This window comes from Hemitrygon akajei, chromosome 2 (genome assembly GCF_048418815.1).
Source record: "Hemitrygon akajei chromosome 2, sHemAka1.3, whole genome shotgun sequence".
NCBI lineage: Eukaryota > Metazoa > Chordata > Chondrichthyes > Myliobatiformes > Dasyatidae > Hemitrygon > Hemitrygon akajei.
This window is the reverse complement of record NC_133125.1, coordinates 92,466,316-92,489,303: the sequence shown is the minus strand read 5'-3', so window position 1 is coordinate 92,489,303 and position 22,988 is coordinate 92,466,316. Positions and strand designations below refer to the sequence as shown.

The window sequence follows — 22,988 nt, the reverse complement described above, 5'->3', positions numbered from 1 at the left end:
TCATTGGCTAGGATATCCAACAGACTTTCCCCTGTTCATACAACCAAGGGAATCACAGGAAGACTGATCTGCCATATCAGGTATTATTGCATAGACAGCTAAAAAGACTTCAAACATTCACCACATGAGGGCGGGGGGTCTGTACTATTTAGCTGTGCCAGTGTAGTTGCTGTGACTAGGTGATGGATTCATCCTGCTGAAGGAGAAGAGCAGCACCCAAGGATTGTTTCACACTGAAAGGTTTGCCAGCAGCTGGCAGGTAAAGAGTGAGAGGAGGCCAGATTTGTGGGAAAAGACTGAGGGAATCCAGAAGTGAGAGAAGGAGTAACTGAAGAGCGATGCAAATGAGGAAAGCTAAGACAAGCAGTGAATCTTCAGCAGTAGGGAGACTGATGCAGGAAAGTGTGCAGTTTGGAGTTGGGTGTAGGAAGCGACTTTGAGGAAGATCATGTACATTTGTGTGCTTAAAGAGCATGTATGGATGTGTTTGAATATATATATGCATCCATGTGGATGATTGTGCAAGGACTGTGTGGACTAAGTCTGCGCAGCACAACTCAACTAGGAGTTCCTTCTTTCTCATTCTGTCAAGTTTGCATGGTGGCTAATGTGCAAAAGTTGCTTGATACATACAAAATGGAGGGAAATGGAGAAAGCAAGCTATCCACAATCCCAAGGGATTGCCTGAATATTTACTGTCTATCTTAGCTTCTTTCAACTGCCTCTCCCTTCAATCTTTTCCCTCTCAATTCCCTCAGTCTTCCACCACAAATGTGGCCTCCTCTAACTATACAGCTGTCTGCTGCTGGCAACTACAAAATCAGAAAAGGTCACCACTGGCTCTACTTTCTGAGGAGGCTAAAGAGAGGCAGACAGAGCATAACACCAGTAGGCAATAAGACATTGGGGCTGAATTATGCAATTTGTCCCATCAAGTCTGCTCTGCTATTCCATCATGGCTGATTTATAATCCCCCCTGAAACCCATTCTCCTGCCTTCTTCCCATATCCTTTGTCATTCTTACCAATCAGGAACCTATAAAACACCACTTTAAAGATAACCAATTTGGTCCCCACAGTCATTTGTGGCAATGAATTCCACATATTCATTGCCCTCTGACTAATGAAGTTTCTCCTCATCTCTATTCTAAATGGACATCCTTCTATTATGAGGTTTTGTTCTCTAGTCCTAGACAACCACTATAGGAAACATCCTCTCCACATCCACTCTATTAAGGCCTTCCATTATTCATTAGGTTTCAATGAGATCCCCTCCCCATTTGACTAACCTATAGCATGTATAAGCCCAAAGTCATCAAATGCTGCTAATACGTTAAACTTTTCATTCCCAAAATCATTTTGACCTTCTCTGGATCTTGTCCAATGCCAGTACATTGTTTCTTATATAAAAGGCTCAAAACTGCTCAAAATACTCCAAGTACAGTCTGATAATTGCCTTTAAAGCCTCAGTATTAAATCCTTGTTTTTAATATACTAGTCCCCTCAAAATGAATGCCACCTTTGTATTTGCCCTCCTTACCACATATTGAATCTGCAAGTTAACCTTTAGGAAAACCTGTATGAAGATCTCAAGTCCCTTTGTACCTCTGATTTTGAGTTTTCTCCCCATTTAGAGAATAGTCTATGGCTTTATTCATTATAGCAAAGTGCATAACACGTCTTTGTCCATTCACCAAATCTGTCTAAGTCCTTCTGCAAATACCCTGCTTCCTCAACACTATTTTCCCCTCCATCTACCGTTGCATCATCTGCAAACTTGGGCACAAAGTGAAAAATCCCATTATCCAAGTCATTGACATATAACGTGAAAAGAAGTGTTGCCAACACCACCCCCGTAGAGCACCACTAGTCATCGGCAGCCAACTATAAATGGCCCTCTTTGTTCTCCACTCTTTACCTCTTGCCAGTCAGCCAACCTTCTGTACATGCTGGTATCTTTCCTATAATACCATGGGCTCGTATCTTGTTAAGCAGCCTCAAGTGCAGTACCTTGCCAAAGGCCTTTAGTAAATAGCATTCACTGACTCTTCTTTGTCTATCCTGCTTGTTATTTCCTCCAGATTTGTCGGACAAAATTTCCCCTTAAGGAAACCACGCTGACTTTGGCTTATTTTTCATGTACTTGCAAGTACCCCAAAAGCTCATTCTTCTTAAAGAGTGGGTTGACATTTGCAAAATTTCCTGTCCTCCAAAACCATTCTAGGTTCTAGTGATTCTTAAATATACAATTAATATTACAATGAATTAGTCAGGGCATTAAAGACAAAAACAGGGAGATCATGATTCAATGTTATGAAATAGTCATCACCCTCAGCCGGGTGCAAAGCGCAGAGGGAGCAAAGGATAAACGCCATGATATCACCTGTACTGGAATGATTCAGTGATCGAACATAAAACATTCCAGCACAATACAGGCCCTTCGGCCCACAATGTTGTGCTGACCTTTTAACCTACTCTACAATCAATCTAACCCTTCCTTCTACGCAGCCCTCCATTTTTTCGATCATCCATGTGCCTATTTAAGATTTTCTCAAAAGTCACTAATATATCTGTCTCTACCACCACCCTGGCATTCCTCACTGTGTAAAGAAATTACCTCTGACATCCCCTTCATACCTTCCTCTGGTCACTTTAAAATAATACCCTCTGTATTAACCATTTCACTATCCACTCGGTCTATGCCTCTTATCATATCTAACACCGCTATCAAGCTACAAAATGACATATAAGAAGACACTAAAAAATCTAGGTCTATTTTCCCTGAAAAGAGGAAGTTAGGAGAGGATATGATTGAGGTATATAACAAATAATGAGGGATCAGGTAGAATAGGCAGAAAATAATTCTTCCCCTCATCAGGACATAAACTTGGCCACAAAGGCATCAATTCCATCATCCAAATCATTGACATATAGCGTCAAAAAAAGTCCCAAAACCAACTCCTGTGGAACACCATTAGTCACCCAACAGCAAATCAGAATAGCCCCCTTTATTCCCGTTCTTTGCCTCCTGTTAGTCAGCCAATCTTCTATTCATGTTATTATCCTTCCTGTATTAGTGTGGGCTCTTATCGTGTTAAGCAGCCCTATATGGGCCACCTTGTCAAAGGCCTTCTGAAAATCCAAGTAAGCAACCTCCACCTGTTTATTCCATTTGTTATTTCCTCAAAGAACTTCAACAGATTTCCCCTAAAGGAAAGCATGCTGACTTTGGCCTTCTTTATCATGTGCCTCCAAGTACCCCAAAACCTTATCTTAGTAATGTCTCCAACATGGAAAAGGATCTACTGCTTTCCCAATGTATATGATGAATAAACTCTCCTCAGGCTTCCAGCCAGCTACAGGTATCGACTTTAACTGACATTTCAATGCTAAACTCTGTCATCTTCATCAGGGATGATGCCTCAGCATGTCTAATCCGGTGGGATATCTACCCCCGTCACCCATCCCTCCTGTTTGGTTAGTCCACATCCAGTAAGTTTTCCGCTGTGCCACCTTGTTTATCATCAAATTACAGTACTTAGAACGAGGCCTTTGTCTTTAACCCATAAGGAAGCTCAAATTCCAGCTTATGAATGTTAAAGATAACCTGGGACTCAAGATGGCTGACGTTTATGGTATTCCCTATGAACGTGGAGCAGCATATACCTGGATATCCCCATCAAGGAGCACAGGAGGTGTATCTGTTTATGAATATGTGACTATCACTTTATGAATATACACACAATCTTTCATCAAAGCTATCTTAAGTATTTATGTGTATTGTGTTTTTATTGTTATTGTGTTATTTATCTTATTGTATTTTTTGTGCTAAATCGGATCCTGAGTGAGAATATTTCATTCTCCTTTACTCTTGTGTACTGGAAATGATAAACAATCTTGAATGTTGAATCTAGCAGATAACCAGCAGTAGACTGTCATCTGCTGTCTCTCTTGAGCAATTTCAGAATTTGTGAAGTTAATTCACACTGGTTTTATGAGTAAAATATTTTATCAGCAAATAAATGCTTTCTGATTTTATTTTAAAATAACAATTTAATTGAATATGAAAAAACATTTGCTTGTTTTTAATTTCAGAATTAAAGCTGTAGAAATCTAACCCAGCAATGATTATTTCAATGATTACGTACTCTCTGTCTTAAGATAAAATCTTTACCACTCTCCACTTCAGCAGAAATATCATTGATAGCCACACAACTCTACATTCAGCACACTATGTAGCCTACTGAAGCATTAACTGCTGTCAGCATCATCATGTAAAAGACTAACAGAGGGGTTGATAAAAATCTTTGAGAGTATTTACGAACCAATGTTAAGTTAAATGTCATAACTCTTTAAGTTTTTTCTAATAATTGCCAAAAAAAGGGCTTCCAGTGATCTGTATATGTGTACCAACAACAAAAAAAAATTCTGCTTAAATAAATATTTCCTTTTTACTTACTTTACATTTTTTCTTCATCACTAGTTTCCCCTCATACTACACCTCTGCTATAAGGCCAGGCAAACAAATCATTAAACAGCAATGCATCATTGCTGACCCATGTGTACGGAAGGAGTTGGAGTTCATTCTGTCTCTATGAGTGGTGCAGATTTGTTTGTCCTGATTTTTCCTCTGTGTACATAGTTGTTTTGAATAGCAGGTGGAAACCAAGTCCTATTTCCCCATCTACTTTGCTGCTGCATGCCATCATGTAGTCTCATCAACATGCTACGTATGGCATGTCAGTCTTGCCATAGTTTCCTTGAAGAAGACTTTGTAGCTTGGGATTTCTTTTTCCTTTCATGAAATCTTTGTGCAAGAACCCCAAGAAATATGTGAATTTCCTTTAATACCTGTACAAATATCTTCTGAATTATCAGACATTGATGGATAGTTTATAGAAGCATTAAAAAAATATTTCAAGTCCTTTCCCTTTGAGTAGGTTTGATAATTATCTATTGATCTCTGCATCCTGACAGATTTTTTGATCTCATAGCACTGTTTGTCAACGTACACAGCCATGGAAATGCTGTAGTATTCACAGAGTATTGTTTTCCTTCGTTTGTTTTTTTTTGTGTGAAAGTTTTAAAATCAAACTATTTATTCAATGTGCTGGAGGTGAAAATCTATAATCCTTTATACCCTGTACTTTAGCTACAATAGTGTTTGAAAGTCAGTTCATTGAGTACAAATTGTTCAGATCACTGTATCTGTGCAAGTCCTTTGACAAAGTATTACAGTTAATCTCACATATTTGTACTTCCCCCACTGTTCGACATTTGTTTCCAAGTGTATGTCCCATTCCCTCATAAAAGCTGTTACTAAATCTGTTTCCACTAAACATACAAGCAATGATTTCCATATTATGACTGTTTGCTACAATTTATTTTCTCTCCTATCTCCTTTAATTCTTTTGGATATAACCTTGAATCTGTGTTCTCTGAATACCAGCTTGCGATCCATTGGTGAGAGGTTCTTCATATTTATTCTATTGAAAATATACTCACTTTTTAGTACTTCTGTTAATCATCTCCCTCAAGTGTCAATGCAAAAAAAATCAGCCTTCTTTTTAGCCTCTAACTGAAGGTTATCTCTGCTACAGTTTCAGTAAATCACATTTTCCCCCTCTCCAGGACGAGTTTGTTACCATTTGCATAAGTATAGAGAGGTACAGCTAAAATAGAAGAACTTGTTTGCAGCAGCATCACAGGCTTGCAGGTACAGACAGCATACAGAATATAAATTGTACAAGACAATGAGAGAGAAAGAAGATTATGACTTTGTTTTGGTACAATCAGAAATAAGACCATAATTGTACAAGAGGTAGCCTATAGTGCTCCATTGCAGAGATAGAATGTGGGTTGATTCAAACACCTGATAGGTGTGGAGAAGTTGCTGTTTCCCAGCAACTGAAGACCTTGGGCTGAATCATAATCACCAATGGCTGGTCTTCCACAGAGTACAGCCAACATTGCCCTCATGGCTTAGACCAGCTTCACTGAGCAAACAGAAATGGGTGCATCTGACCTTCACTTTATGGCTGGACCTGCTTCTGAATGCAGAGAAGGAGCATTGCTCTGTTCCCAGGTCCGATCGTTCTGGGTTCTTTTTGACCTCCCAAAATGCATCACCTCACACATGGTTAATTTCCAGCTGTCATTGCTCTGCCAAATTTAGCAACTAATCAGTAACATTCTACAAGCTAAGACTATTAGCATCACCACCAATTTTTGCTTCAGCTGCAGACTTGCTAATCATATCTTCTACATTCAGATCCAAACTGGTAATATACATAAGAAATAGTAAATATCTCATAGTGATCCTTTAGTACTTCAATGGTCTCGGTCTTCCAATTACAGAAACCATTCTACCAAATCATTCTTTACTCAGTTTGAAATCTTGCCATAGGAGATTATTTATTATTTGGACTCTAAGCTTCTGGATTAGCATTCCTTGTAGGGCTTTGTCAAAAGCTCATGTAGACTACATCAACTACACAGCATATTAGTTTAGAACATTTGTCCTCAGTGCCCTTGATAATTTTATGTAGCTCAATCCAAGATGATATAATTGCCATTGGGATCCGAATGGATATTTTGGATAAACTGCAGCGATCCTGGCAAGGACAACTCTGTCCTGACTATTTTGACCTATTGAACATTGCAATTAATTTATTAATCATTAACTGTTAAAATTGCTAGAAGACTTCAGTGATTCTATTTGAAAGATCATGACTATGGATTTTAACAGACCTTCCCAGAGATACGATTTAGACCCTGTTAATGCTGGTATGTTGCAGATAGATAAATGTGATTATGTATTAAAATTAAACATGTGGTCCCTGATAATTTCTAGTCTGCTCTACAAACATACTTCCTTTAATAAAAATTATGAGTATTGTTATAAATGTTGCAAGTCAATGATGTTGTCTGACTTACTAAGTAACTGTAAATTTTATCTGCCCTTAATGCTGTCATCTCCAAATTTACAACAGATAATTAGCATCATGCTTTAATAATTTTGACTCCTTTGTAATTAGCCATATGGCATTGGTGACAAACATTATTACATTAAATCTTGCATATGATTTATATTAACAGAAAGACTGTGTAATTAAATGTAAAGAGGATCAGTTCCAGTGTAAGCATGGCCACTGTATTCCTGTCAGATGGCACTGCGATGGAGAAACTGATTGTCTAGATGGCAGTGATGAGGAAAACTGTGAACAAGGTAACTGAAATAGATTAAATGGTTTCTTTCGTATCAGATAATTTTTAGTTCCATTAGAATGATATATGTCTAAGCAGAATATATGACTATATTAGTGAGCCTTGCTTATTGCCAGGATTTTTATGACCATGCATTGACGTTTTATGCGCAGTAAATTCTATTGCCATACAGTGGGTTCTTGGTTGAGAATTTTATCGCAACAGCCATGGATGTCTTCAGACCCTAATAACTCTCTTTGCTTATATGAAGGAAGTTAGAAACCTCAGTTTAATGGCCGTGCAGTGTTTCCATGAACAGCTTAAAGGTTCAAAGCTTTTTGTATAATAGTAACAGCCAAGGAGACAAGATAATGAGACAGGCCAGATGGCAGAAGTTTGTGTAGGAGAATACTTTGCAACTAGTGATCATAATGCCATTAGTTTCAAGTTAATTATGGAGAAGGATAAGTCTAGTCCTCAGGTTGAGATTCTAAATTGGAGAAAGGCCAATTTTTATGTTATCAGAAATGATCTGGCAAGTGTGGACTGGGACAGGTTATTTAGCAAAGGTGTACTTGGCAAATGGGAGGCCTTGTAAAATGAACTCTGAGAGTACAGAGTTTGAATGTTCTTGTCAGAATAAAATGAAAGGATTCAGGTTTATGGAACCTTGGTTTTCAATAGATACTGAGTCCCTGGTTAAGGAAAGAAAGGAGGTACATAACATGTACAGGATAAGAAGGTAGGAACAAATGGGATATTTGAGGATTATTAGAAACACAAGAGAACATTTCAGAAGGATTGTGGGATTGTCGCAACAGGAGGAGGAGAGAGGGGCTCGGGAGAGCGTTGTGTGCTTGGAAACAGCTGAGGAGTTGAGATGAGTGTGCTTTAAAAGGAGCACGGAGGGCAACTGAAGGGTTAAACAGAGTGTTGGTTAGTTGATTAGAGGGAGTGAGTACTTGAGATAATTGGCAGGGACAAATAAAAGGAGGGGTAACTCAAGAGGAGCAGCCAATGTGTGAGTGGAGCAGGGTAGGAGTGGAGCTTTGAGGCTTTGGCTCGAGAGGCTTCGGCGAGCAGTGGCTGAGGACAGGCTTACTCCCAGAGAGGTAAGGCCGGGTAAGTTCCTTTAATTAATTTAACTAACTTATGAGTAAGTAATGGAGACAGCATTTAGGGCAGTTGAGTGCTTCGTTTCCAGTATGTGGGAAGTCAGGGACAGCACAATTGTCCCTGATGACTACACCTGCAGAAGTTGCATCCAGCTGCAGCTCCTGACAAACCTAGTTCGGTTTAGAAATAGACAGGAGTTTCAGGGAGACAGTCACCCCTAAAAGTCAGGAGACAGATAGCTGGGTGACTGTCAGGAGAGGGAAGGGGAATAGACAGAAAGAGCAGAGCACCCCTGTGGCCGTTCCCATCAACAATAAGTATACTATTTAGGATACTGTTGTTGGGGATGACCTACCAGGGACAAGTTGTAGTGGTTATGTCCCTAGCACCGAGACTGGACCCTCAGCGCAGAAAGGAAGGAAGGAAAAGAGGAGAGCAGTAGTAATAGGGGATTCGATAGTTAGGGGGACAGATAAGAGGTTCTGTGGGAGAGATCGAGAATCCCGGATGGTCTGTTGCATCCCTGGTGCCACGGTCCGCGATATCTCAGTATTCTCAGAAGGAAGGGTGAGCAGCCAGATGTCGTGATCCATGTAGGGACCAATGACATGGATAGGAAGGAAGAGGAGGCCCTGCATAGACATTTTAGGGAGTTAGGTGCAAAGTTGAAGGACAGGACCTCCAGGGTTGCAATCTCAGGATTACTACCTGTGCCCTGTGCTAGTGAAGCTAGAAATAAGAAGATAATGCAGCTAAATACATGGCTAAGGAGATGGTGCAGGAGGGAGGGCTTCATGTTTCTGGACAATTGGGCTTTGTTCCAGGGAAGGTGGGACCTGTTGCATCTGAACTAGAAGGGGACTAACATCCTTATGGTTGATCTGCTAGTGCTGCTTCGGGGGGGGGGGGGGGGTTAAACTAGATTTGCTGGGGGAAGGAAACTGGAGTGTCAGAACAGATAGTGAGGTAGAGGAGGATAAAAGTTATGTGAGGACTGCATGTATGGGCAGAAATCAAAGCTTTGTATGTGATAGGAATATTCCTAGGTGCACCTATTTCAATGCAAAGAGTTTTTTAGGTAAGGCAGATGAGCCTAGGGCATTGATTGACACGTGGGATTATGACATTATTGCTATTAGTGTGACTTGGTTGCAGGAGGGGCAAGACTGGCAGCTTAATGTTCCGGGGTTCCGTTGTTTCAGACGTGATAGAGGAGGAGGGATGAAAGGGGGAGGAGTGGCATTACTAGACAGGGGAAATATCACAGCTGTGCATAGACAGGACAGCCCAGAGGGCTTGTCTACTGAGACCATATGGGTGGAGCTGAGGAACAGGAAAGGTGTGACCACATTAATAGGGTTATATTATAGACTGCCCAATAGTCAGAGAGAATTGGAGGAGCAAATCTGTAGAGAGATAGCAGACCGATGTAAGAAACAGAAATTTGTAATAGTAGGGGATTTTAACTTTTCACATTTTGACTGGGACTCCCACACTGTGAAAAGGCTAGATGGCTTGGAGTTTGTCAAATGTGTTCAGGAAAGTTTTCTAAATCAACATATAGAGGTACCTACAAGAGAGGATGCAATACTTGATCTCCTGTTAGGGAATCAGACAGGTCAGGTGACAGAAGTGAGTGTAGATGAACATTTTGGGTCCAGTGATCATGTCAATAGTTTCAAGTTAATGATGGATAAGGATAGGTCTGGTCCTCGAGTCGAGGTTCTAAGTTGGAGAAGGGCCAAATTTGAGGAAATGATAAAGAATCTAGGAAGAGTGGATTGGGATAAGTTGTTTGCTGGCAAGGATGTGTTCAGTAAGTGGAAGGCCTTCAAAGGCAAAATTTTGAGAGTGCAGAGTTTGCATGTTCCTGCCAGGATTAAAGGTAAAGCTAACAGGCATAGGGAACCCTGGTTTTCAAGGGATATTGGTGATCTGGTTAAGAAAAAGAGAGAGGTATGTAGCAGGTGTAGGCAACAAGGAACAAATGAGGTACTTGAAGAGTATAGAACATGTAACAAAATACTAAAGAAGGAAATCAGGAAGGCAAAAAGAAGACATGAGGTTGCTTTGGCAGATAATGTGAAGGTAAACCCGAAGGGTTTCTACAAGTACATTAAGAGTAAAAGGATAGTAAGGGGCAAAATTGGTCCGCTAGAAGATCAGAGTGGTCATCTATGTGTGGAGCCTCACGAGATGGGGGAGATCTTAAACAGTTTTTTTGCATCAGTATTTACTCAGGAAACTGGTATAGCTTATATGGAAAGAAGGGAAACAAGCAGTAGTGTCATGGAACATACAGAGATTAAAGAGAAGGAGGCACTTGCTGCCTTACAGTGAATAAAGGTAGATAAATCCCCCGGGCCCGACATGATATTTCCTCGGACCTTGAGAGAGACTAGTGTAGAAATTGCAGGGGCCCTGGCAGAAATATTTATAATGTCCTTAGCCACGGGAGCGGTACTGGAGGATTGGAGGGTAGCTCATGTTGTTCCGTTGTTTAAAAAAGGCTCCAGAAGTAAACCAGGTAATTACAAGTCAGTGAACCTGTCATCAGTAGTAGGTAAATTATTGGAAGGTGTTCTGAGAGATCGGATACACAAGTGTTTGGACAGCCAAGGGCTGATTAAGGATAGTCAACATGGCTTTGTACGTGGTAGATTGTGTTTAACGAATCTTGTAGAGTTTTTTGAGGAGGTTACCAAGAAAGTAGATGAAGAAAAGGCTGTGGATGTTGAATACATGGACTTTGACAAGGCATTTGACAAGGTCCTACATGGGAGGTTAGTTCAGAAGGTTTAGACACTAAGTATCCATGAAGAGGTTGTAAACTGGATTCGAAATTCGCTGTATGGGAGAAGACAGAGAGTGGTAGTGGATGATTGCTTCTCAGACTGGAGGCCTGTGACAAGTGGCCTCAGGGATCTGTGCTAGGACTATTGTTGTTTGTTGTCTATATCAATGATCTAGAAGATAATGTGATAAATTGGATCAGCAAGTTTGCTGATGACACGAAGATTGAGGTGTTGTGGACAGCGATGAAGGTTTTCAAAGCTTGCAGAGGGATCTGGACCAACTGGAAAAATGGACCAGAAAATGGCAGATGGAATTTAATGCAGACAAGTGTGAGGTGTTGCATTTTGGAAGGACAAATCAAGGTAGGACATACACGGTAAATGGTAGGGCACTGAGGAGTGCGGAGAACAAAGGGATCTGGGAGTTCAGATACATAAGTCCCTGAAAGTGGTGTTACAGGTAGACAGGGTTGTAAAGAAGGCTTTTGGCATCCTGGCATTCATAAATCAAAGTATTGAGTATAAGAATTAGGATGTCATGGCAAGGTTGTATAAGACATTGGTGAGGCCAAATTTGGAGTATTGTCCGCAGTTCTGGTCACCTAACTATAGGAAGGATATCAGTAAGATTGAAAAAATGCAGAGAAGGTTTACTAGGATGTTGCCGGGTCTTCAGGAGTTGAGTTACAGGGAAAGATTGAACAGGTTAGGACTTTATTCCTTGGAGTGTAGAAGAATGAGGGGGGGGATTTGATAGAGTTTTACAAAATTATGAGGGGTATAGTCAGAGTAAATGTGAATAGGCTATTTCCACTTAGATTAGGAGAGATAAATACGAGAGGACATGGCTTTAGAGTGAAAGGGGAAATGTTTAGGGGGAACATTAGGGGGGAATTCTTCACTCAGAGAGTGGTGGGAGTGTGGGATGAGCTGCCATCTGATGTGGTAAATGTGGGCTCACTGTTAAATTTTAAGAATAAATTGGATAGATACATGGATGGGAGAGGTCTGGAGGGTTATGGACTAGGTGCAGGTCAATGGGACTAGCGGAATAAAGTTTCAGCACAGACTAGAGTGGCCAAATGGCCTGTTTTCTGTGCTGTAGTGTTCTATGGTTCTAAGGAAATCAGGAGGGCTAAAAGAAGGCATGAGGTTTCTCTGGCAGACATGGTGAAGGAGAATCCGTAGGGCTTTACAGATGTGTATATTAAGACCAAAGCTTAGGAAGGGACAAAATTTGTCCTCTGGTAGATCAGAGTGGTCATCTAACATGGATATAAAAGAGTTGCAGAGACCTTAAATAACTTAATTGCATCTGTATTTACTTTTGAGATGGACACAGAGTCTGTAGAAGTGAGGTAAAGCAGCGTTGAGGCATTGAACCATATACTGATTACAGAGGAGGAGCACTTTGCTGTCTTGAAAATTAGGGTGGATAAATCCCCAAAGCCTGAGAAGGTGTCCCCTTGGAACCTGTGGAAAACTAGTACAGAAATTGCAGGGGCTCTAGCAGAGATATTTAAAACATCCTTAGCCGCGGTTAGCTAATGTTGTTCTGTTGTTTAAGAAAGGTTCTAAGAATAAGGCAAGAAATTATAGGTTGGTGAGCCTGACATCAATAATGGGCAAGTTATTGGAAGGTATTCTCAAAGACTGGATATATAAATATTTGGATAGACAGTGACTGATTACAGATACTCAGCATGGCTTCATGTGTGGTAGGTCATGTCCAACCAATCTCAGAGAGTTGTTCGAGGAAGTTACCAGTAAAATGGATGAAGGCAAGGCAGTGGATGTTGTCTACATGGACTTTAGCAAGGCATTTGACACAGTCCCACATGGGAGGTTGGTCAAGAAGTTCATTTGGTCAGCGTTCAAGATGAAATAGTAAATTGCATTAGACCTTGACTTTGTGGGAGAAGCCAGAAAGTGGTATAGATGGTTGCCTCTCTGACTGGAGGCCTGTGCCTAGTAGAGTGCCAATCGGGATCAGTGCTGGGTTAGCTGTTGTTTGTCATCTATATCAGTAATCTGGATAACAATGTGGAAAACAGGACCAGTAAATTTGTGGATAACACCGAGATTATAGGTATAGTGGACAGAAAATAATATAGCAGGTAGAATTTAATGCAGACAAGTGTGAGGTATTGCATTTTGGGAGGACAAATCAAGGTAGGACTTACATGAGTGTAGGACATTGAGGAGTGTGGTAGAAAAAGAGAGATCTAGGAGTACAGATCTGTAATTCATTGAAAATGGCATCATAGGGTTGTAAAGAAAGTTTTGACATGTTACACCTCATAAATCAAAGTATTGTTGGTGAGGCCTAATTTGGAATCTTGTGTGCAGTTTTGGTCACCTGTCTACAGGAGATATGTCAATAAGTTTGAAGGAGTGCAGGGAAAGTTTACAAGGCTGTTGTCAGGACTTGACGGTCTGAGTTATAGGAAAAGGTTGAATATGTTCCCTAGAGCATAGACAAATGAGGGAAAATTGGAAAGAGGTATACAAAATTATGAGGGGTATAGACACAATAAATGTAACCAAGCTTCTTCCACTAAAATTGGTTGTGATTAGAAATAGAGATCAGGGGCTAAGTGTAAAAGGTGAAGTGTTTAAGGAGAACATGAGGGGAAACTTCTTCATTCAGAGGGTGGTCAAAGTATGGAACAAGCTACCGCGGAAGTGGTAGATATGTGTTTGATTTCATCTTTAAGAAAAATTTGGATAGGCATGTGATGGGAGGGGTATGGAGAGCTATGGTCCAAATGCAGGTTGATGGGACTAGACAGATCAATAGTTCCGCATAGACTAGATGAGCCGAAGAACCTGTTTTTGTGCTTGTAGTGTTTTCTGACTCTACGACTCTAAAGTTTTAAATCTCAGCCTTCCATACGAGTAATTATTTGTTTTGAACACACCTCTTTTAAGAAGTTGCCACATACCCTTTCTCATTTGACATATGAGGCTCTAACGATATAATTAATGGTCAATTCATATTCTAAGCAATGATCTCACGGAGAAATCATGGCAAATTTCCTTCCAGGTGTGGTAAGCAGGCTGTGAAGAGGTGAATCTATCCTTCCAGTATTTTGCGCCAGCCTGTCAATCGTTTTATGCTTTTTACCATTTACTCGTATGGAACTGCAATGAACTGCAGTTGTCCTAAGCTCACCCCAGCCTCAGTTCGATTGATCCCTATCCCTTCAAAAACAAGTCTTTTAGATGCAAAAGTTAAAGAGAAGGCAAAAAAAATATGATGCAAGATGCATTTTCCCCCTTCAGAATAATTACAGCTTATTATCTAAAGATATTGAACACGTCATATATGTTTCTTGTTCTGATTAATATCATAAAATTAACAAAGAACTCCTGTTTAGGAGCAAAAACTACAGATTGGCAGATAAATTACTACTCATAGAAGTGAGCAAAATAATTCCATAAATTAATGAGTCCATGAAATCACTTGTCCTTTAATTGACGTGATGAGATTAGTGATCCTGTTATAAGAATCTGAATATTAGTTTATTTCATATTTTTGTTTTCTAGTACAAACAACCTGCAATGTAGATGAATTTCAATGCAACAATACACTTTGTAAGCTTGTATCATGGCTGTGTGATGGTGAGGATGACTGTGGAGACAACTCTGATGAAAATCCAGAAATGTGTGGTAGGTCAATTACTTTCTTTAATTCATTAAATGCTCTGATGTTTATTTTCCTCTTGAGAGAGAGAAAACTGGAGAGAAATGTTGTGGAATCAAGTAGCTGGATTACATTTCTGATAATAAGGAGAAGCATGCTTTAGTTTAATGAGATTTTCTTGATCTTAATCTCTGCAAAAAGAGACAGCAGGAAGTAATAGGGTAAGGCAAGACTGCTTGGAAAGTTATATTATGGTGGTGAGATAAGGTGGGAAGCATTAGACAACTTCCTTGAAAAGTATTTTGGTACTTCACTATAAAGAAGAAGGAACTGGGTTATCTAAACAATAAGATCAGAATCAGAATCAGAATCAGAATCAGACTTTAATCGCCAAGTACCTATGCACATACAAGTAATTTACTTCCGGCAGATGTTGTCTCTCTGCTCATAACAATAATAATGATAAATATAAATGAAAATATAGATTATACATACAGGTAGTGCAATCCAAGTAATAGTTAGCCGACAGTTAACCGGCAGTTAACTGTTCAGCAAAGTGACCACAGTAGGGAAAAAACTTCTCCAGTGCCTATTAGTCTTAGTCTGGAGGGATCTGAAGCGCCTACCAGACGGAAGCAGATCAAACAGTCCGTTTGCAGGATGGGAGGAGTCCTTTATGATGTTCCCCGCCCTCTTCTTCAACCTGGAAGAGTACAGGTCCACAATAGAGGGCAGGGAGGCTCCAATGATGCGCTCGGCAGTCCTCACTGTGCGCTGTAGTCTAGTTCTATCCTGCTTGGTGGCGGCTCCAAACCACACAATGATGGAGGTGCACAGGACAGACTCAATGACTGCAGTGTAGAACTGCAGCAGCAATTCCTGAGGCAGACCGTATTTCCTCAAGAGCCGCAGGAAATACATCCGCTGCTGGGCCTTCTTCAGGATGGAGCTGATGTTCTGCTCCCATTTCAGATCCTGAGAGATGGTGGTTCCCAGGAACCTGAAGTTCTCCACGGTGGACACAGGGCTGCTGAGGACTGTGAGGGGAGACATAGCGGGGGGATGTCTCCTGAAATCCACTATCATTTCCTTTGTCTTGAGCGTGTTCAGCTCCAGATTGTTCCGACTGCACCAGAGCGCCAGTTGGTCCACCTGCTGTCGATATGCAGACTCATCACTATTCTGGATGAGTCCGATGACGGTAGTGTCGTCTGCAGACTTCAAAAGCTTCACATAGGGGTTGGAGGAGGTGCAGTCATTGGTGTAGAGGGAGAACAGCAGTGGAGAGAGGACACACCCCTGGGGGGCGCCGGTGTTGGTGATTCGAATATCCGAGGTGACCTGTCCCATCCTTACCTGCTGACTTCTGTTGGTCAGGAAGCTGTAAATCCAATCGCAGAGGTCAAGTGGCACAGTAAGATGAGACAATTTGGAGCAGAGGGTATGAGGGACGATGGTGTTAAACGCCGAACTGAAATCCACAAACAGCATCCGAGCATAGGTCCCAGGACGATCCAGATGTTGCAGGATATAGTGCAGTCCCAGGTTGACTGCATCGTCTACTGACCTATTTGCCCGGTAGGCAAATTTGCCCGATAAGCAAGGATGGAGGAACTCTCGGGATTTCATGCAATACTCACGATTTGCTGTGTTTAATCAATCCTCTAGAAACAACCTGCACACGCTTACCTCCTACAGTTACCACATAAGCACCACCATGGCTGGTCCCAGTAGTGCCCTTCCAAAAGCTACCATCATATTACTGAAATTGCCTGTGAGAAAAACTTGAAGTAAATCAATTTAAGATTCTGAGAAGAATCATTGACTGGTGGTTTGGTTGGAGGTGGTAGATAATCGATGCTCATTGTTTTTACAGGCTCAAAATCTTAAGACAAGATTTCCAGACCAGAAACATTAACTCTGTTTCTCTCTCACCCACTCTACAGATGCTGCATAACATTCTCAGATTTCCTCACTTTCTGTTTTATTCCATATTTGTAATATAAAAATTATTTGCCACGAGGGGAATGATAATATTAACTGCCCTTTATATGGGAGATGCAGCTGGGATATTTTCAAAAGCTAAATCTGCCTTATGGGTAATGCTTAGACAACTCAACTGATCATAATTAAATTAAACAGTTTAGTGTTAGGCAGGAATTTGATCAATAAAGAAAATGTAACAGGAAGTAGGATAAAATCACAAATAGTAGGTCTTTAAGAAATATTTCTTAAAATTATAGTACAATTGGATCTTTGTATTTAACAGCAAAATTTCAGTGTCCTCCCTCAAGATCATTCAGATGTAAAAATGGGAGAGTCTGCCTTCGACCAGAGCGAGTTTGTGATGAAATGAATAATTGTGGTGACAACTCCGATGAAATAGACTGTGGTATGTTCCTCTATTTTATTTAAAGTGTATTATTGGTATTCTTACTGTGAACTCATTAACCTTTACGATATATCCATACATTTTAAATATTCAAGAAGAAATATGAATCAATTATGACATTAATTATAAATAAATATACTATACATGACTTTTTATCAAAATGCATTAACATTAAAACTGGTAAAATGTGTTTTATATATGTAGCATCTCATTATTTTTCACAATTAATGGAATGTTTATCTTTTAAAGTAGACACAGTTTGCAGGTATGATAGAGAATTTAAATACAGCAAGAAATCTCAAAAAGTAATGAGGTCAATGAACATTTGATCCAGCTTTTGAAGTCTTTGATTAAAGAATAAATGTTAATCAAAGCATAACTTAAACAACAGCAGACTTGACTATTGATATTAGTTGCTATCCATACTTAAACAGACTGATGGACCAGTAGTTTAATACGAAGTGTAACAACATATCTGTCTATATGACAATTTCTCGATTTGGGTTGATCTTTTGTTCCCATGACTTCTGGCAGGAATATTTAACCCAACCAAGTTATCACTTAGCAGAGGGGACAATTGCTCCTATAGTTAAAAGATATTGGAGGAGAATTGCGTACATATGTCCTTTTGTATATAGCCCGTAATACTCAGATCCATTGACTTCCCTTTTCTGAGTTGTACACTACAAGGGGGCAATATATTCCACATGTTCAGTGTCAGCAAAAAGAGACAGATAATATTTCTAATTAGCATTCTTGCACCTTAATACATGGCTTAAGATAATGAAATTAGTCATACTATTTTAATCAATAAGCTCCACTCTTCAAGATTCTTTTGAAGTATTCAGAACGTTGATTATGTGTGGAAGAGCATAAGACATAGGAGCAGAATTATACCATTTGCCCCATGAGGTCAGCTCTGCCATTCCATCATGAAAGATTTATCTCTCTCAACCCCATTGTACTGCCTTCCCCCTATACCCTTTCTAAACAAGAACCTAACAACTTCTGCTTTAAATATACCCAAGTACGTGTTCTCCACTTGAGCATGTAGATATTAAGAAAGAGGATGTGCTGGAGCTTTTTGAAAGCATTAATTTGGATAAGTCATTGAGACCAAACAAGATGTACCCCAGGTTACTGTGGGAGGCGCGGGAGGAGATTGCTGAGAATCTGCCGATGATCTTTGCATCATCAATGGGGACGGGAGAGGTTCTGGAGGATTGGAAGGTTGTGGATGTCGTTCCATTATTCAAGAAAGGGAGTAAAGATAGCCCAGGAAATTATAGACCAGTGAATCTTACTTCAATGGTTGGTAAGTTGATGGAGAAAATCCTGAGAGGCAGGATTTATGAACATTTGGAGATGCGTAATATGATTAGGAATAATCAGTCTGGCTTTGTCAAAGGTAGGTCACGCCTTACAAGCCTGATTGAATTTTTTGAAGATGTAACTAAACTCTTTGATGAAGGTAGAGCAGTAGATGTAGTGTATATGGAAGACATTTGATAAAGTATCCCATGCAAGGCTTATTGAGAAAGTAAGGAGGCATGGATCCATAGGGAAATTGCTTTATGGATCCAGAACTGGCTTGCCCACAGAAGGCAAAGAGTAGTTGTAAACAGGTCATATTCTGCATGGAGGTTGGTCACCAGCGGTGTTGCCTCAGGGCTCTGTTCTGGGATCCCTACTCTTCGTGATTATTGTAAATGACCTGGATGAAGAAGTAGAGGGATGGGTTAGTAAATATGCTGATTACACAAAGGTTGGAGGTGTTGTGGATAGTGTGGAGGGCTGTCAGAGGTTACAGCGGAACATTGATAGGATATAAAACTGGGCTGAGAAGTGGCAGATGGAGTTCAACCCAGATAAGTGTGAGTTGGTTCATTTTAGTAGGTCAAATATGATGACAGAATATAGTATTAATGGAAAGACTCTTGGGTATGTGGAGAATCAGAGGGATCTTGGGGTCCGAGTCCATAGGACACTCGAAGTTGCTGTCCAGGTAGACTCTTGTTTAAGAAAGCATATGATGCATTGGCCTTGATCAATCATGGAATTGAGTTTAGGAGCCGAGAGGTAATGTTGCAGCTATATAGGACCCTGGTCAGACCCCACTTGGAGTACTGTGCTCAGTTCTGGTCACCTCACTATAGGATGGATGTGGAAGCCATAGACAGGATGCAGAGGAGATTTACAAGGATATTGCCTGGATTGGGGAGCATGCCTTATGAGAATAGGTTGAGTGAACTCGGCCTTTTTTCCTTGGAACGACGGAGGATGAGAGGTGACCTGATAAAGTGTATAAGATGATGAGAGGCATTGATCGTGTAGATAGTCAGAGGCTTTTTCCCAGGGCTGAACTGGCTAGCATGAGAGGGCACAATTTTAAGGTGCTTGGAAGTTGGTACAGAGAAATATCAGAGGTAATTTTTTTACGCAGAGAGTTGTGAGTACGCAGAATGGGCTGCTGGAGAGGGTGGTAGAGGCGGATATGAGAGGGTCTTTTAAGAGACTCCTAGACAGGAAGATGGAGCTCAAAAAAATAGAAGGCTATGAGTAACCCTAAGTAATTTCTCAGGAAAGGACATGTTTAGCACAGCTTTGTGGGCTGAAGGGCCTGTATTGTGCTGTAGGTTTTCTATGTTTCCATGTTATCTGTGGCAATGAATTCCACAGATTCACCACCCTTGGGGTAAAGAAATTCCTCTTAACCTCTACTCTAAAGGGATGTCCTTGCATTCTAAGACTGTGTTGTTTGGTCCTAGACTCTGCACTGCAGGAAACTTCCTTTCCACGTCCATTCTATCTGCATCCTTCAATATTCAACAGGTTTCAATGACATCACCCCCCCCCCCTTATTCTGCTAAATTCCAGCAAGTATGTGCTCAGAGCCAGCAAATGCTCCTCTATTTTCCCAATTTGAAAATTCAAAGAGCTTTCAAAATTGCCTCCCGGATGTGTCAAACAACTTCTATGCTTGCTTTGAGGCAGAAAATGATGTGGTGGTGAGGAAATCCACCTCTCCTCCAAATGACCAGGTGCTGTGTCTCACAGTGGCCGATGTGAGGAGAACCCCGTGCAGAGTCAACCCAAGGAAGGCTGCTGGACCAGACAATATTCCTGGCAGAGTGCTTAGAGCATGTGCAGACCAGCTAGCAGATGTTCTCACTGACATCTTCAACATCTCCCTGAACAGCGCCATTGTTCCAACGTGCTTCAAGGCCGCCACCATCGTCCCTGTGCTGAAGAAGTCTTCAGTGTCCTGCCTCAGTGACTACCGTCCCGTTGCACTCACATCCATCATCATGAAGTGTTTTGAGAGGCTCGTCATGAGGCACATAAAGACCCTGCTGCTCCCCTCACTGGACCCCCTGCAGTTCACGTACCATCCCAACCGTTCAACAGACGACGCAGTGGCTAATGGACTGGTGCACAGCCAACAACCTGTCTTTGAATGTGAGCAAAACAAAAGAGATGGTTGTTGACTTCAGGAGAGCATGGAGCGACCACTCTCCAATGTACATCGACAGCTCCTCGGTGGAGATCATTAAGAGCGCCAAATTTCTTGGTGTTCACCTAGCGGAGAATCTCACCTGGCCCCTCAACACCAGCTCCATAGCAAAGAAAGCCCAGCAGCATCTCTACTTTCTGCAAAGGCTGAGGAAAGTCTATCTCCCACCCCCCTCATCATTTTCTACAGAGGCTGTATTGAGAGCATCCTGAGCAGCTGCATCACTGCCTGGTTTGGAAATTGCACCACCTCGGAACGCAAGACCCTGTAGCGGATAGTGAGGTCAGCTGAGAAGATCATCGGGGTCTCTCTTCCTGCAATTACAGACATTTTCACTACATGCTGCATCCGCAAAGCAAACAGCATTATGAAGGACCCATGCACCCCTCATGCAAACTCTTCTCCCTCCTGCCATCTGGGAAAAGGCACTGAAGCATTCAGGCTCTCACGACCAGACAATGTAACAGTTTCTTCTCCCAAGCTATCAGACTCCTCAATACCCAGAGCCTGGACTGACACCAACTTACTGCCGTCTACTGTGCGTATTGTCTTGTTTATTATTTATTGTAATGCCTGCACTGTTTTGTGCATTTTATGCAGTCCTGGGTAGGTCTGCAGTCTAGTGTAGTTTTTTCTGTGTTATTTTTATGTAGTTCAGTGTAGTTTTTGTATTGTTTCATGTAGCACCATGGTCCTGAAAAACATTGTCTCGTTTTTACTGTGTAGTGTACCAGCAGTTATGGTCAAAATGACAATAAAAAGTGACTTGATTTGACTTGGCTTTATGTAATTTGTCTGCAAATATCATAGAATCTCTAGACATTTCCTACAAAGGGGACACTGTCCAGCCCATCATGTGTGTCCTCAAATATGGCTATCCAGCCTAATTCCAACCCAGCAAGTTTCAATACCTTGCAGGTCCTGGCTCTTAAGTACTCATCCAAGTATCATCTGAAGCAACATGCTGCAGTTCCTAGCTCAATTCTGACTGAAAATATTTTACTCAATTCCCCTCTTGTTCTTTTATTGCTTGATTAAAATCCATCCCTTTGGGTTTTGACACCTCCATAAGGTAAAAAAAAATTCTTCCCATTTACTCATTCATAAATTTTTGCACATTTATATCTTCCTTCAGATCCCTCTGCTCCAAAGAAAACTATCCAATCTCTCGTCATAGCTAAAGCATTCAGTCTTAGCAACATTTTCATAAACCTCTCCACTCCCTTCAGTGTATTTTCCTTGGAATATAGTGACCTGAAGTAAGTACAGTACTCAAGCTGTGACCTGACAAGTGTTGTACATACTTCCAGCACAACCTGCCTGTTTCTATAATTTATGAATATAGAATATGATAAAGGAATTCACCAGCCAATCAACCTTTAAAATCTGCGGATGTACTGTACACTCTGGACTCCCTGTATGTACTTTAAAAGGCAAATGCAATCACCCAGAGGATGCTAAGAGAAAGCATCGCAGAGGCTTATCACCATAAATAATTAAAAGTATTGAGAGATAAGTTCAGGGAAGTATACGTCTTTGAGTACAATGCTAGACTTCATGGCAGATACCTAACCCTCAACATGTGAAACATTTGCCATGGTGTATTCCACTGTTGTACTGCTGCTTGAGAATAAAACTGGAAAATTCTACATTACTCGCCACTGTATCATTTACACAGCAGTCCCCAACCATGGATAGTGCTAGCTGATATAATTATTATGGCTGTGTGAAGAGGATATGAGTTGGAGCATGTGACATGTGCCGGTTGCCCACAGTGACGGAATTAATGTTGGTCTACTGACCTGCTGCCTTATCTAATATCACATTAAAAGGACAGGAATACATTAGTATTGTTATTACAAACTCCTGAGGAAATCAAACAGTAAAACATGGCAAATATTATGAATGTATATGAATAGAAACTGAAACATTGTACTTCTGCTTGACAGGTATGAAAGGGGTGCAAAACACATCAGTTTTGTTGTGATACTCTTCTGCCCAGTCTGCATGCATGGTTGTCCTTCTGTAGGATTAATGGAGTCCAATATTTCGATATCACAAGCAAAAACATCAACCAGGCGTTAGGTTCCTTGTGTGTGTATATATATATATATATATAAATTAAGGATTTAATATCTAGTGAAGGCCACCTTTGACAAACCAATCACCAGTTCTTTAGCTGTCTTTCAGACTCCAATTAGAAGCATTGGTTTGATTTTGTTTTTGGTTCAAACTTCTTTTGGTTATGACAAAGAGGACTAGAACTGATTTCTTGTATTTACTGGAGCCGCTGTCACAACTCAGCTGCACTATCTACTAT

General features: G+C 40.8%; 1 protein-coding gene across 1 annotated transcript in view; it reads left to right on the top strand.

The window, feature by feature from the left end:
• Positions 1-22,988, top strand: part of LOC140714547 (low-density lipoprotein receptor-related protein 1-like) — a 1,940,354-nt gene that overhangs the window by 1,809,500 nt on the left and 107,866 nt on the right. Inside the window, exons 70-72 of the mRNA XM_073025830.1 lie at positions 7,098-7,227; positions 14,666-14,788; positions 17,032-17,154. Coding sequence (XP_072881931.1) covers positions 7,098-7,227; positions 14,666-14,788; positions 17,032-17,154 — 376 coding nt within the window. The remainder of the gene's footprint in view (positions 1-7,097; positions 7,228-14,665; positions 14,789-17,031; positions 17,155-22,988) is intronic.